The sequence below is a fragment of the Myotis daubentonii genome, chromosome 1 (genome assembly GCF_963259705.1).
Source record: "Myotis daubentonii chromosome 1, mMyoDau2.1, whole genome shotgun sequence".
Classification (NCBI taxonomy): domain Eukaryota; kingdom Metazoa; phylum Chordata; class Mammalia; order Chiroptera; family Vespertilionidae; genus Myotis; species Myotis daubentonii.
The window spans coordinates 78,228,003-78,241,950 of NC_081840.1; the positions used below are offsets into that span (position 1 = coordinate 78,228,003).

The following is a 13,948-nucleotide window of genomic DNA, read 5'->3' on the forward strand; positions in this document are numbered from 1 at the left end:
TGACCTTGAATTTAGGACTTCTGGAGTCCAAAACTATAAGAATAAATCTGTGGGCCCTGACTGGTTTGGCTCAGCGGATAGAGTGTTGGCCTGCGGACTGTGGGGTCCCGGGTTCAATTCTGGTCAGGGGCATGTACCTTGGTTGCGGGCACATCCCCAATAGGGGGTGTGCAGGAGGCAGCTGATCCATGTTTCTTTTTTTTTTTTTTTTAATATTTTATTGATTTTTCACAGAGAGGAAGGGAGAGGGACAGAGAGCCAGAAACATCGACGAGAGAGAAGCATTGACGAGAGAGAAGCATCTACCCATTGAGCCAAACAAGCTAGGGCGATGTTTCTTTCTCATCGATGTTTCTAACTCTCTATCCCTCTCCCTTCCTCTGTAAAAAAATCAATAAAATATATATTTTTAAAAAAATAATAAATCTGTGTAGTTTTAAGCCACTAAGTTGGTGGTAAGTTGTTCTAGCAGCAACAGGAAACTAATACAGGGCCAAACACCATACAGATAGACCAGGAAGCAGGACGACTACATATCCTTAAAGAGAAAAGCTTTTAAAGAGCAACCAGGCAGCATATACCAGGACCCCAAAGGAGTCCCTCTCTTGCCTTGCAAGACACCAAGTGGAGGGAAGTGGTGTTGATCTCTGTAAGTGGGCAGTGAAAGGGAGATCAGCCATGTGCTGATCTAGTTGGCAAATTTTCACACCACATGAGCATCCCAGCTCTTCCACACCCGGCTCTTGTCAGTGGTGCCCATGGGCATTGCTGACAGTGCCACTGGGCTCTGAGTCTGTTACCTGAAGACACTGACCAGGTTGCTTTCTGGGCAGCTGGACATAAGACGTGGCAAAAAGGTGAAGATTAAGATGACTGCTCCTCAGAAACCAAGAGAGTCATGTCCATTATCCTCAGGGATTTAGAACATAACTGTTCACAGGCAGACTTGTTTCTCTGCCTTGTGTCCTCTCCCCTGGGCCCTTGTCAATGTCATCGTCACACATTCCTGGAACTCAGGGAACTCCATTTGGATTTCTTGGTCTTGCTGGCTTGCCCCTTTCTCAGGACTGGGCTGGAGGGAACTTGGAAAGCCTTGTTTTCCTTTAGAATTTCCAAAACCAGGCCTCTCCTTGTCTTTTCAGAAAAAACAGGCAGTAGGGAGGGTGAAGACAGATGGTGAAGAAGAGAGAAGAGTGAGCATGAGAAACAATAGAAGGGAGGAAGGAGGGATGGGGAAAGAGAGTGGAGAGAGAGAGAGAGAGAGAGAGAGAGAGAGAGAGAGAGAGAGAGAGAGAGATCTTGAGGTGCAGAAGAGAGAGAGAAGGGGCCAGGACAGAAAAAAGAAAGATGGAATGTACTAAGCAGGCAGTTACTGAACAGGGAAGCTAGTGACACCACTTTGTAGAAATAGAACAGCCTGTTCCTTTTCATAACTTCAAAGTAAGCACCTTTCTGGGAAGGAGCTCCTCACCCTCCCAAGCAGCGTAAGTTTCACCTGGTTATGTGCCTGGCAGAGTGCAGGTCTGTCTCACCTTTGGCTGTGTGTGCCCTTCTCTGCCTTCTGCCACGCTCTGGCCAGCTTCCCCTGACTCCCTCCCTCTGGACCTGGAGCAAAAGGGGCGAGCTGCCGCCCCTCAGAGCAGCCCTCCTGTGCCCAAGCCGTGCGGAGAGCACCCAGCCAGCGGAGAGGACGGGAGGGGAAGGGGTGTGGCGACGCTCCGCTCTGTGATAGGCTGGACGGGCTCCTTGGCCGGCTCCCTTTGCTCTTGGAAGGAACTGGGCACGTGTTTCTAATTGTGGAAAGGCTGCTCTGGGCTGGTTTGCCTAACCGTTTCCAGATCTAGGAGGTAACTAGTGCCGGCTGCCAAAAGGCACTGATAGGCAAAGAAAACACGGAGCCCTGTTTGAGTTCTAAGGCACGCAACCCAAGGCTCAGATAAGGTCCCGGTTCCGCCCGCCCGTGCAGACCAGCCCGAGCTCGTTCCTCAAAAAGGCTGGAGGACGATTGTGGTAGGACTGTGAATACAGAGCCAGCGTCCTAATCCTTCCCTGCTCGCCTGGGGCCAAGGCGGTTTCATATGGGGTGAGGAGCCGCCTTATAAAGTCTCGAGTCTCTAAAAACAAACGTTAGTATTATTGTACGCGTAAATAATTTGATTGGTGAAAGACAAATCTATCAGAACAAAGCAACAGCAACCCAAAATATCAAAGTAGCCCGTACTTATAAACTAAGCTTTGCTCCCAGCTCCTGTTAGGTCCATGAACAGGCTTTGAAATAGATCTAGCCCATCACCCACACCACAGTAACATTTTGCCCCGCTCACCCAGCCCCTTTCTTCTTGAAACACTGAGAAGTCTCAGAAGCCCCTCTGAGAAGAGGAGTTGTGCTGAGCCTTCTGGAAGGGCCTCTCTCCTCCAATGACAAGCAGAGGAGGAGTGGTGCAGAGACGCTGTGAGCTTTTGGAGGCCCTGAATCACAGCTGTTCCTGGAACTTTCAGCTAAGCTCCTACTTCTACCCCTTCCTTTGATGGCTCTCCCTTCCCCTTCCTTTTTATCCTAATCCCTCCAATGGCAAGTGCCAGTTGCTGGACCTGGAGCTTTTGCTGAATCACCATCCAGTACTGAGTTCAGCCAAGAAGCCCAAACACCCTGCTCAGCATTTTCCAAGAGCTGAATAGTTCTCTCCCCAGCATGAGCTTAGCAAGGCTCCTGAGCTGAGAGGAGGAGAGAAAAACGGGACACTTGAAAAGCAGGGAGACAGACAGAGTGCACCCTGCCACCTCGGGGAGCCCCATTTTAATCCTGTTCATTACTGTTCCAGCCCAGGCCTGAAGGTAACTCCTGTTATCTCACACCCCAATTCTCAGGGCTGATGCCTCCCAGACTTGGAGAAGGGGGGTGGGAAGAGTTCTGAGGGCGTCTGCACAGAGCTTGGGAGGGCTAGTCCAACTCTCTCATCCTCAGATAGTATCCACCAAAATCTGCAGATGCTCAAGTCTCTTATGTCAAACGGTCTATAAACCTGGTGTATAAACCTGAACGCAGGCTGCAGAATTCTCAAGACTGGACAGTGTGGATGAAAAAAGGGATTCTGGGGAAAGTAACCGCACAGGGTGGTCTGATCATAAATTCCTAACTGGGCAGGTCATGATAAGTAGTCATGCCCCAGGCATGTAACTTCTTTAGTAAAAGGCTTATCTTTGCCTAACGCAAGCCCTGTGCACTGTTTCTTTGCATCCAGGTTAACACACTTTTGAAATGTCCCCTTTTAGACTCTTCCTTCTAATACCTGACCACCCTTTCAGACCCCTGCTTCTAAAGCATGAGAACATAATCTTAACTATCCTGTAATCCAATCCGTGCCTTGCTTTCTCCCGCCTTCATGCAATCTTCCTTACATTCCCTCCTTAATCTGAAATGCATAAAAGAAATAGCAAACTGTTATTCTCAGAAGCATTTATCTCAGTCTTCTGAGATCTTGCTTCCAGGTGCATCTTCTGTTTAACTCAAATAAATTTTAATAAAAGTTCTCTACAGGTTCTTATGTCAACACCAGTTATAACCCAATTCCAAGGACAGCTTGTGCTCAAGCTTGCTAAACTCTCAAAACAAACAAATCTTGCCCTCTCTCCTGTTCCCAAAGCTCCCAGCACCACTAGGCTTCACTCTGTGAGTGGTCTGATTTTATGTTCTTGGGCATAGGATATAAATGTGGTGTGTCACGTTAGCCCTTAAAAGTTTATCAGACGCAATTAATGGGTGAGTTCAACACCTTAGGTGCCGGCTCCTCTGGGGGGACGGGAGGAGAGGAGTGATCCTTGAGAGTCAGCAGCAAAAGCCCAGTGGAGAATTTAAGCGGCTAGGCTGGTTTCAAAAAGGCAGCAAGTTGTTTCCATACTGGTGAAAGCTGAACACCAGGAAAACTATTTCAGGGAACCTGTCTCATTCTGTTATTTTTCCAAGCAGGGTGTGGACCCATTCTCAGGAATAAGCTCCTCGTTTCTCAATTTCCAGGACTTGGGCTATGTACACCCTTTGAACAGAAGAATTCCAGTTTGAGAGTAAGAACTGGAGACCAGGAGAGACACTATGGGAAGCCAGGAAAAGAGGAGATGATCTGGACCAGAACTGAAGCATATTGAAACTAAAAAGAAGACCCCGACTTCTCAGGTAGCCAGTGGCTAAATCCTGATCTGAGAATAGATTGGATTTTGACTAATGGGCAGAAGTGTTCAACACCAATGGATTTCTCAGGAAGGAGAACTCTTTGTAATTGCTAACTACAATATAGAAACTTAAAAGCACTATACCAATAGTTGTTCAACTATTGAATTACTCTGACAGAAATGTAAAATGAGGGCAACTGAGATATCTTCATTCCCAGGGCTATAGGCACAAGGAATACTCCAGAGGCCGAATAGGTCAGGGAGGAGATGAAATAGCACTGAATGGGTATTTACTCTGCCATTAGAGGCATGGAGTCCAAAAGCATAGGGGATGTCTTCCTCAAGGGTTAGCAATGAATCTTAAGTATTAGAGAGTGAATAGAAAGGGTGACAAAGACCGAGGAGCCAACTCAACCCAGTCTGAACCACACCAATGAGAAGACATTAAAATATGATCCTGAAAAAAAAAAAATATATGATCCTGCCCTGGCCATTGTACTCAGTGGTTAGAACACCAGCCCAAGCACTGGGCTGCAGATTCAATTCTCAGTCACGGGCACATACCTGGGTTGCAGGCTCAATCCCAGCCCCAGTTGAGGCGCATGCGGGCGGCAACCAATCCATGTGTCTCTCTCATATCAATGTTTCTCTCTCTCTCTCTCTCTCTCTCTCTCTCTCTCTCTCTCTCTCTCTCTCCTTCCCTTCTTTCCTCTCCCTCCCTTCCACTCTCTCAAAAAAATCAATGGAAAAAATATCTTTGGTTGAGGATTAACAACAACAAAAATGAGCCAGTGTTTTTCTTGATCTATTTCACCTGTATTCCAACAGGAATGTGCCATCCTTGACTCTCTCACCATTAACCACCAAATCCTGCTAATGCTATTTTGTAAATGCTAAATACAGTTGATTCTTGAACAACATGGGGTTAGGGATGCCAACCCCATCCCACATCCCTGTGCAGTTGAAAATGTGCATACTACTTTTGTCTCCCCAGAAACTTAACTGCAATCCTCCTTGGGTATCCAAGGGGGGTTGGTTTCAGGACCCCACCTCCCACACCAAAATCCTGAATAATCAAGTCCCTTATGAAAAATAGTGTAGAACAATGCACACAGTCAGCTCTCTGCATCCACAGAATCATAACCACAAAATGAAGATACTGTTTTTGACCCAAGGTTAATTGAATACATGAATGTGAAACAGGGAGATATGGAGGGCCAACTCTATATTTATTGGGGGGAAAAATCCATGTATAAGTAGACCTGTGTAGTACAAACCTGTGTTGTTCAAAGGTCAACTGTACATCTACTCTCCACTTCCACTGCTCCATCCCTAATTCACATCATTGTCATCTCTAACATGGATTCCTGTAACCACATTGTAACTGGTCTCCTTGCCTTTGATCTTTAAAAAAAAAATTTATTTTATTGCCCGGCTGGTGTGGCTCAGTGGTTGAGCGTCAATCTATGAACCAGGAGGTCACGGTTCCATTCCTGGTTCGGGCATATGCTGGGGTTATGGGCCCAATCCTCAGTGGGGGACATGCAGGAGGCAGCCGATCAATGATTCTCTCTCATTACTGATGTTTCATCTCTCTCTCCCTCTCCCTTCCTCTCTGAAATCAATAAAAATATGTTTTTAAAAATTTTTAAATTAATTTCAGAGAGAGGAAGGAAAGGGAGAAAGAGAAACACCAATGATGAGAGAGGATCATTGATCATCTGCCTCCTGCACTCCTCCTACTGAGGATTGAGCCCAAAACCCCGGCATGTGCCCAGACTGGGAATTTAACAGTGGCTTTCTGGTTCATGGGTCAATGCCCAACCACTGAGCCACACCGGCCAGGTTCCTTGCCTTTGATCTCTTTCCCCTCTCCAATCCATCCTTTACTCTTTCAGCTTTGATTCTTTTAAAATATAAATATGATAATGTTAATTCTCTGTTTGAAGCCCTTGAATCCCTTCCCATTGCTCTTAGAGTAAATCTCGCTAGCATAGCCCATGAGGTCCTTTATGTCCGGCTCTTCACTTCTATCTACAGTTCTTACCTCCTCGTCTATGCTGTGGCGATCCAGAACTACCTGGAGCTCCCCCAGAGAACCCCCATTTCTGTTACATCCAGCTCCCTGAATGTTGTCCTCTTGGAGGAACTTACTACTTGGAACTGAAATTCCCTATGTACTTGTCATAATCATCCATTGGACTGAGCATGCCTAAGTATTCTCCTGCCTAACACAGTGCCTGGAGCAGAAGAGACATTTGAATATTTGATAATGACTGAACGATTTTGTACCCTGCAGTACCTATAGAAGACACACAAGTGGACTCAATAAACATTTAAGAGAAAAGGTTTAATTTTCTGCTGCTGCAGCAAATGAGAATGAAGATTTTCTGGTTCATCGCTGTATCCCCTGTGCCAAGAAGAGTATCTAGCACATCCTGGGCCTTTGATAAATATTTGTTGAATGAACAAAGTATTGTGATTTTCATTTATGTAACACTTCCCGAGAGTCCCAACCCCTGTTAAGTTATATTACTCTAGAGCAGGCTTTTGAGCAGCATCCTTCCTCAACCACCCTGAGGAAGACTCCAACCAAAGACTATTCAGTGCTCCTCTGGGCTTTGGAGAGGACATGGGAGGCAGAGACACAGAGAATGCGTAACTGCTCATCACAAATGCAGGAGACAGTTAGTTGAAACGTATTTCCTTTTGATTTGTAGATAAAATAGTTTCCCTCCTCTTAGTATCAATCAATCAACATGGCCAGCTGATTCTACCCCTGAATCTTTTTCATTTTTCCCCCTTGTAACTTGGTTTTTATTTTAGGCCACTGCCTCTCTAACCTAAACAAATGCTTAGTCTGCTAACGCATCTCCTTGCTTCAAGGGTCATGGTCTTTTCTTCACTCAGATGTGAACCTAAGCATGTTACTGATCAAGATCCTTCAGGGGTTCCCCACCCCTTGAACGAAGTCTGCTCTTTTCTACATGATGTACAGGATCCTTCCAGGTTTGGTTCCCGCTCACCTGTTCAGCCTCATTTCCTGCCACTCTCCTTGGCTCCACCGACTCAAAAGTACTTGCTTCTCTCCAACAGGCCATTTCTTTCTTGACCCCAAGTCTTTTTTTTTTTTTCCCTAAGACACCTTTACGCTCTTCTTACTTAGGAAATACAAGAGTTTTTGTTTTGTTTTTTTAATCCTCACCTGAGGATATTTTTCCGTTGATTTTTATTTTATTTTATTTACTTTTATTTTTTTAATATGTGTTATTGATTTTTTACAGAGAGGAAGGGAGAGAGAGTTAGAAACATTGATGAGAGAGAAACATCAATCAGCTGCCTCCTGCACACCCTCTACTGAGGATGTGCCCGCAACCAAAGTACAGGCCCTTGACTGGAATTGAACCTGGGACCCTTCAGTCCACAGACTAACGCTCTATCCACTGAGCCAAACCAGTTAGGTCTTTCCATTGATTTTTAGAGAGAGTGGAAGAGAGAGGAAAAGACAGAGAGAAATATTGATGTGAGAGAAACACATCGATTGGTTGCCTCCTGCATGAGCCCCGACCAGGGCCCGGGCCAGGGAGGAGCCTGCAACCAAAATACATGCCCTTGACCGGAATCGAACCTGGTCCAAATTGAACCTGGGTCCTTTTGGTCCGCAGGCCAACACTCTATCCACTGAGCCAAAATGGCTAGGGCTTGACCCCAAGTCTTGCCTGTGTCCTTCCCTCTACCTGCCTGTTCTATTTTATGCCCATCTGCAGCCTACCTACTTGCCTTTCAAGATTTAGCTCAACCTGGGAGCCTTCCCTAAGGATTCGCTCCCAACGTTTTTTGTTGTTAATCCTCACCCAAGGATATTTTTCCATTGATGTTTTAGAACGAGAGGAAGGGAGGGGAAAAGGCAGAGAGAAACATCAATGTGAGAGAGACATATCGATTGGTTGCCTCCCACACACGCCCCAACCAAGGCCGGGGATTGAGCCTGCAACCCAGGTATGGGCTCTTGACCAGAATCAAACCTGGGACCCTTCAGTCTGTGGGCCGATGCTCCATCCACTGAGCAAAACCGGCTAGAGGTCTTTCCCAACTTCGAAGCAGCTTTTGTCATCACAGTGTATTGTAATTATTTGTTTGTACACCAATCTCTTCACTAGCCTTTAATTTCTCCTAAGACTATATAAATAATGCCACAGCTCCACTCAGTGTAGGAATTCAATGTGATAACTAAATGATGGATTTACAGTTTCTTTTCTTTTTTCTTCTAGAAAGTCCATTTACAAAGTAATTTTCATCTTAATACATTATAATAATAAAAATAGGATTTTAGTCAAATTGATCATTGTGTAAAAACCGAGAGTTGAAAACCTAAGAGATTTATATTTTAAATGTTGGCTAGTTAGAAGATGTACAGAAAAAATGGGGCTAAGCTATATGGGAATCAAATCTAGTTCACTCTGTATTTGTCTGGATTCATATACGTATACAAGCCTGATGAGACACCTAAAGAACTTTCTGGGGATGAGAGAAGGGCAAGAAGGCAGTGCTGCCCAGGCATCTGAGGTAGTATGTGTAGTGCTCAGGGATGAGAAGTTTGAGGCTGGAGAATATGAAGCCTCAAAGGAAAATGAAAGGAGATTAAGGGATTTAGACGCTAAGAAAGACTGTTGAATCCTCTGATGTCAAGGGGTGAATTTGTAAGAGACATGCAAACCAACACACAGTTTATCTATAACAGTATCTTGCATCAAGCACCAGGAAACTTTCTTGGAGAGTCGCCTACCCTTTCTATAGAGGAACTGCAGAGCAACTCAGGGCTGAAAGTAATGCGTACAGTGAAGTCTGTAAGAGGAAAAAATCTGCTCCTGGAAAACTAATCTATCAGGAATCTCAGTAGAGAGATAGAAAACAAGATAAGCAGCATTTTTACTTGTGAAACCCATGAAGGGTACTCTGTTCTCCTCAGGGTGAGAAAGGAAAAGGAGTTTTGTTAATACAAGGCATGAAGGGAGAAGAGGGGAACTTGAACAAGAAGAAAACAAATCTACTTCAGATACCGGACATGACTCCAGCTCCAAAAGAGAGAAAGGAGGCCAGGAAGCTGCCCGAGTGTAAGGCGGTCTGGTCGCTAGGAGGGGGTGGGGCAGGGGAGACAAACAGATCCCAAAGGAAAACCCAGTGTCAGGAAGCGAGAAGCTCAAACGGGGACCCCAGAACACCGGTGGTCCTCTGTGGCACTGGGACAACTTTGTTTATAACCAGAAACTCAGGTAATAACCAAAAGAGCTGTTGATGAAAGATCAAGCTGCAGAAATAACCAATCAATATGGATGTCTATATACCCAGATAGGTACATTGATAGATGCATTTTATTTAGAACTGTAAGGATAACTATCCATTGTTACCAGGACTGCTGGACAGGGGAGAGGGGTGAAGATAAGAGGACCACTGTCTCTTTTACCTAGAGAATACAGTTATTTACTTAGGAATACTAAAAAGTAAAACAGAAAAAGAAAAAAAAAACCTCAAACAGATTACAAAAGAAGGTACCAAAACCAAGTTTTAATACCTCCTGTTCCCCTCCTTCCTAACTCCTCCCACTAATATGCATGCTCTGGAGAAAGGAGAAAGGCTTTTCATTTAATTAAAACGTAAAATACTTTTTTTTTTTTACTGGCTGGTGGCTAGGAACATTCTGCTGACTCAGCAGTGAATAATCAGCTTTGACCTAAATCATAAAATAACTCAAAGTGGCAGCTGCAGTTGCATAAGCATGATACAAATCCGCAGTTCCTTCTCTCTCTCTCCCTCTCCTCTCCTCCCCACCCCCTCCAGACTTGGAGCAGGCAAGCCAGTTACAGCAGGTTCTTTCTGTCTCTCCACCCCCATCTGGTTCGTCTACCATCATTTTTCATCTGATCTATTTTAAAAACGCTCCATGGAACCAGATTTGACCTCATCTCCTCCCTCCCACAGCAAACCCCAGCCAGGGGCTTTGCCACACCGCTTCTCCCTGCTGGGCTCCTGCCCTGTCCTCCAGCTCCCTCAACCTGATGCCCTCCGTTACACACCAGCACGCCAAAATGACACAGCAGAAAGCAGCGCTCCTTGTATCAGTATATACAGACCATCCCCAAACTCTCTACTGCTTCTCTTAAGAATACAGCTGGACCGGGCCAATTTTGGCTCTACTGCCAAGGAGCACTGGGCCTGTTCTACACGGCTGACATGCCTGGCACTTGCTGAGAGGATGGGGTGAGGCTGTAGGATGGTGGGAGGGGTGCTGGAATAAAAGATAGCAGCATTTAATAAAAGGTAGCATCCACCAAGCCTTTCTAACAGCCTGGTTCTGATTTATTTTACTGGATACTTTAAGGGAGGATTTGAGGGGCCTGTAAAAGTGGGCTACCAAAAAAAAAAAAAAAAAAAAAAAAAAGCACTTGATGAACCAGAAAACAAAATCTGTGCACACAGACTCAAAGCATCTGGGAGTGTCTGATGAGGAAGTATGGGTGTGCGGCTATGTCCGCATGTGTACCCCGGTGGAGAGAGGAGTTGGGGGCTCCACATGGCCTTCACATCTGGGTGGAAGCGGGGGACACACAAGGTGAAGTGAGGAGCTGTTTTGCATTTCCCGCAAGGAAATAAGGAGGAATAAGTTTGGGTTTAAGGACATTTTTCTGTGTATGCAGGTGGAAAATTATTTGAACACATATCTGGAGAACACTGGAAAATTCCTATCTCGGGAGGGCAAGACTGACCACTGTTAAGTTGGTCAGAATGTCTTTGCAGTTCTACTTAGAAGGCAGAGGACTGGCCAGATAAGCTTTCTTGAACCTTTGATGTCAGGAATTGGGAAAAGGGAGGATCTTATAATTTTTGTCATTAGAATTTCTAAAGTCCTCCTAGCTTGGTGCTGGCAGTGTCCAGGGGAGATGTGGGCTGCCAAAGGGACTGTGTACAACCTGTCTTTCTGGAACAGGGCTACAGGCAGGAGCAATTTTCATATCTTGGGAGGGTTTGTACCTATCTGGCCTGAGGGGATCTGCTAAGCTATACTACTCCAGAAGGTCTTTGCCTAAGATGTCACCTACCCTCGGTGGGTTTGGGGAATGCAAAGGGACCTGTAGCATCCAGCTGCCCAGAGAACTACCCGCTGTGGCCTGGTTTCTCTCTGAAGGGACAGACTGAACAGCCTCAAGATTCTTGATTTCTAGTTGGAATGTAAGGGTAGTTCTTGTCTCAGACACTAGCAGCATCAGCAGGAAAAAGGAAGCCGTGTCTGTGTGCACGAGACACTGAAATAGCAGTGGCCAGCACTCATGTGGTCCCCCTTCTAAGCCCCATTAGCCTGTCTGGTGGCAGAAATAGCAACTCTTCCTGCATTCCCACATCCTCTTCCCCCTCCCCCACCTTCTCTATCTCTAGATCTAGCTAGCAAGCAACCACCAAGTAATTACCCTCATTGACCACCTTCATTGACTAATGGTTGGGCTACAAGGTGCCCAAGTGTCTCATGCAATCCTTGCAACCACACACTCCTGTGTAGGGTGAGGCAGGTTACTTTGCCAAGCACTCACAGCCATAGAAAAGTGGTAGAGAGATGCAGTCTCCAGCAGCCTGGCTCGGAGATTTCTGATATCAGAGATTAAATATTGAAACTTCCTAGAAATATAAGTTGCAGAACTTCTCTATAAAGCCTCTCTAACCTATTCCAGCTCACAGGAATCCTTCCCATTCTTTGAACTTTTACTGTTCTTGAATCCTAACTGCCGGGAGCCGGTCCATCCTTGCTGTTTCAAGGGACCTGGCATATATAGCATACGGTTCTTAATATGTTTGCTCACCTTCTTGGCGCTGTGTTTTAACCAAGGTCACCTCTCCGAGAAAGGTTGAATCCCCAGGTAGGGATTTTCCCCTGAAGTTAGGGAGGGGATGAAACTCCTTAACTAAGTGCCAGGCGGGTAGTTAATCAATTTAACTACAAACAATCATGCTTAAGCTACATAATCTTTACTCCCTGGAATGGAGATAAGAAACGCCCTAACCTTTGTAATAGAAATTGACAGGATTAGAATCAACTGGTATAAATACAGATGCAACAAGACAACAACAGACAGAACTGAGAACACAGGGCTTGGAAGACAGGACCAAGAGAGACAGAGCCTAGGCACAGAACCTACACAGAACGTTCTCTAGAGACAGAAGAACTTCGCTGGTGAGAGCATGCCGGAGGATCCTGGACAGGGACTGGCCTCGGAGCCTGGAGGCGGAGCCTGGCGAGAGAGCATGGCAGGGATCCTGGACTGAACCTGACTGCGGAGATTGGCAAGAGAACCTGACCAGGACCTGGCCACAGAACCTGGCTGGAGATCCGAAGCAGAACCTCTCTGGAGATCGAGACCATTCCTTCTTCACCGACTCCGTCCACACCTTTGGGGACCCCTGGACCTGTTGGGGTTGGACCCCGGCACCTAACCACAGAATCTGTCTATTAGCTTTTCTTCCCAGTTAGATATAAAATTTATCAAGGGACCACTGATAATTCATTTATTTTGCCCCAACTCACACATGTAAACTCTCCTTCCAAAGAGTTTTAAGATGTGAGTGGGTCCTGGCTGGCATGGCTCAGTATTTGAGCATCGACCTATGAACCAGGAGGTCACGGTTCATTCCCTGTCAGGGCACATGCTCAGGTTGTGGGCTCGATCCCCAGTGTGGGAGCAAGCAGGAGGCAGCCCATCAGTGATTCTCTCTCATCATTAATATTTCTATCTCTCTTTCCCTCTCCCTTCCTCTCTGAAATCAATTAAAAAAAAATGATATGAGCTGGCAGGTTGAGGTAGAGGTGGACAATGTCAGAAAAATCTTACAATCAGCAGAAGCCTCCAGGACAGTGGTTCTCAACCTTCCTAATGCCGTGACCCTTTAATACAGTTCCTCATGTTGTGGTGACCCCCAATCATAAAATTACTTTCGTTGCTACTTCATAACTGTAATTTTGCTACTGTTATGAATCGTAATGTAAATATTTGATATGTAGGATGTATTTTCATTGTTCATGACCCACAGGTTGAGAATTGCTGCTCCAGGACAATGTGTGTGCTAGAAAGAGAAGGAATCAGGAGACCAGGACTCTACTCAGGGCCTGTCATTTGGGTGAGTCACTGCTTGGTTCCATTTCCTTATTGGTACTAGGAAAATTATAACACTGCCCAGCTTAGCTCCTGGACTTGTCATTTGCTCCTATCAGATCATATAAGTGAAAGTGCTTTGTATAAAGAGCCCTGCCAATGAAAATTACTATGCCTGTGAGCAGCTACTTAAGTATCTTCTTTTTTTAACACCAGGTAATCGTATGCAAAATTCATTCATCTAAAGCACACATGTAGGAAATGGGAGGGGGCGGGGAGTAGTGCGGGCAGATAAAACAGGAAAGAAAAGAAAGAGGGAGAGGAAGAAGCGAGTATGGAGACCACCAGGAAGGCTAAAAGAGACCCCCCTGAGAGCATGGCCCAGATGGTACTTACATAGGCAGATGGCAGCCAGGAGTCGGAGGCCAAACTCTGGGGGAAAGCAGGTGGGGAAGAACGGCTGTAGCACGTAGTTAGAGAAGGTGAGGGCGATGACAGCTTGGTTGGTGGGGTAAATCACCAGCACAGCAATCCATAGCCTCAGGAACCTGAAGAGGGAACAGGACAAGATTTGACCCAAGATAGCAATGGAGACCCCCACCCCCACCGAAGGCATGGCAGGTATTTAGAAGTCATCAGGGAAA

The 13,948-nt window shown here is 45.8% G+C and overlaps 1 protein-coding gene across 1 annotated transcript in view; it reads right to left on the bottom strand.

Annotated features, from left to right (window-relative positions):
- SLC7A8 (solute carrier family 7 member 8) overlaps positions 1–13,948 on the bottom strand; it is a 51,061-nt gene that overhangs the window by 19,836 nt on the left and 17,277 nt on the right. The window contains exon 4 of the mRNA XM_059707997.1: positions 13,701–13,852. Within this exon, the coding sequence (XP_059563980.1) occupies positions 13,701–13,852 (152 nt within the window). The remainder of the gene's footprint in view (positions 1–13,700; positions 13,853–13,948) is intronic.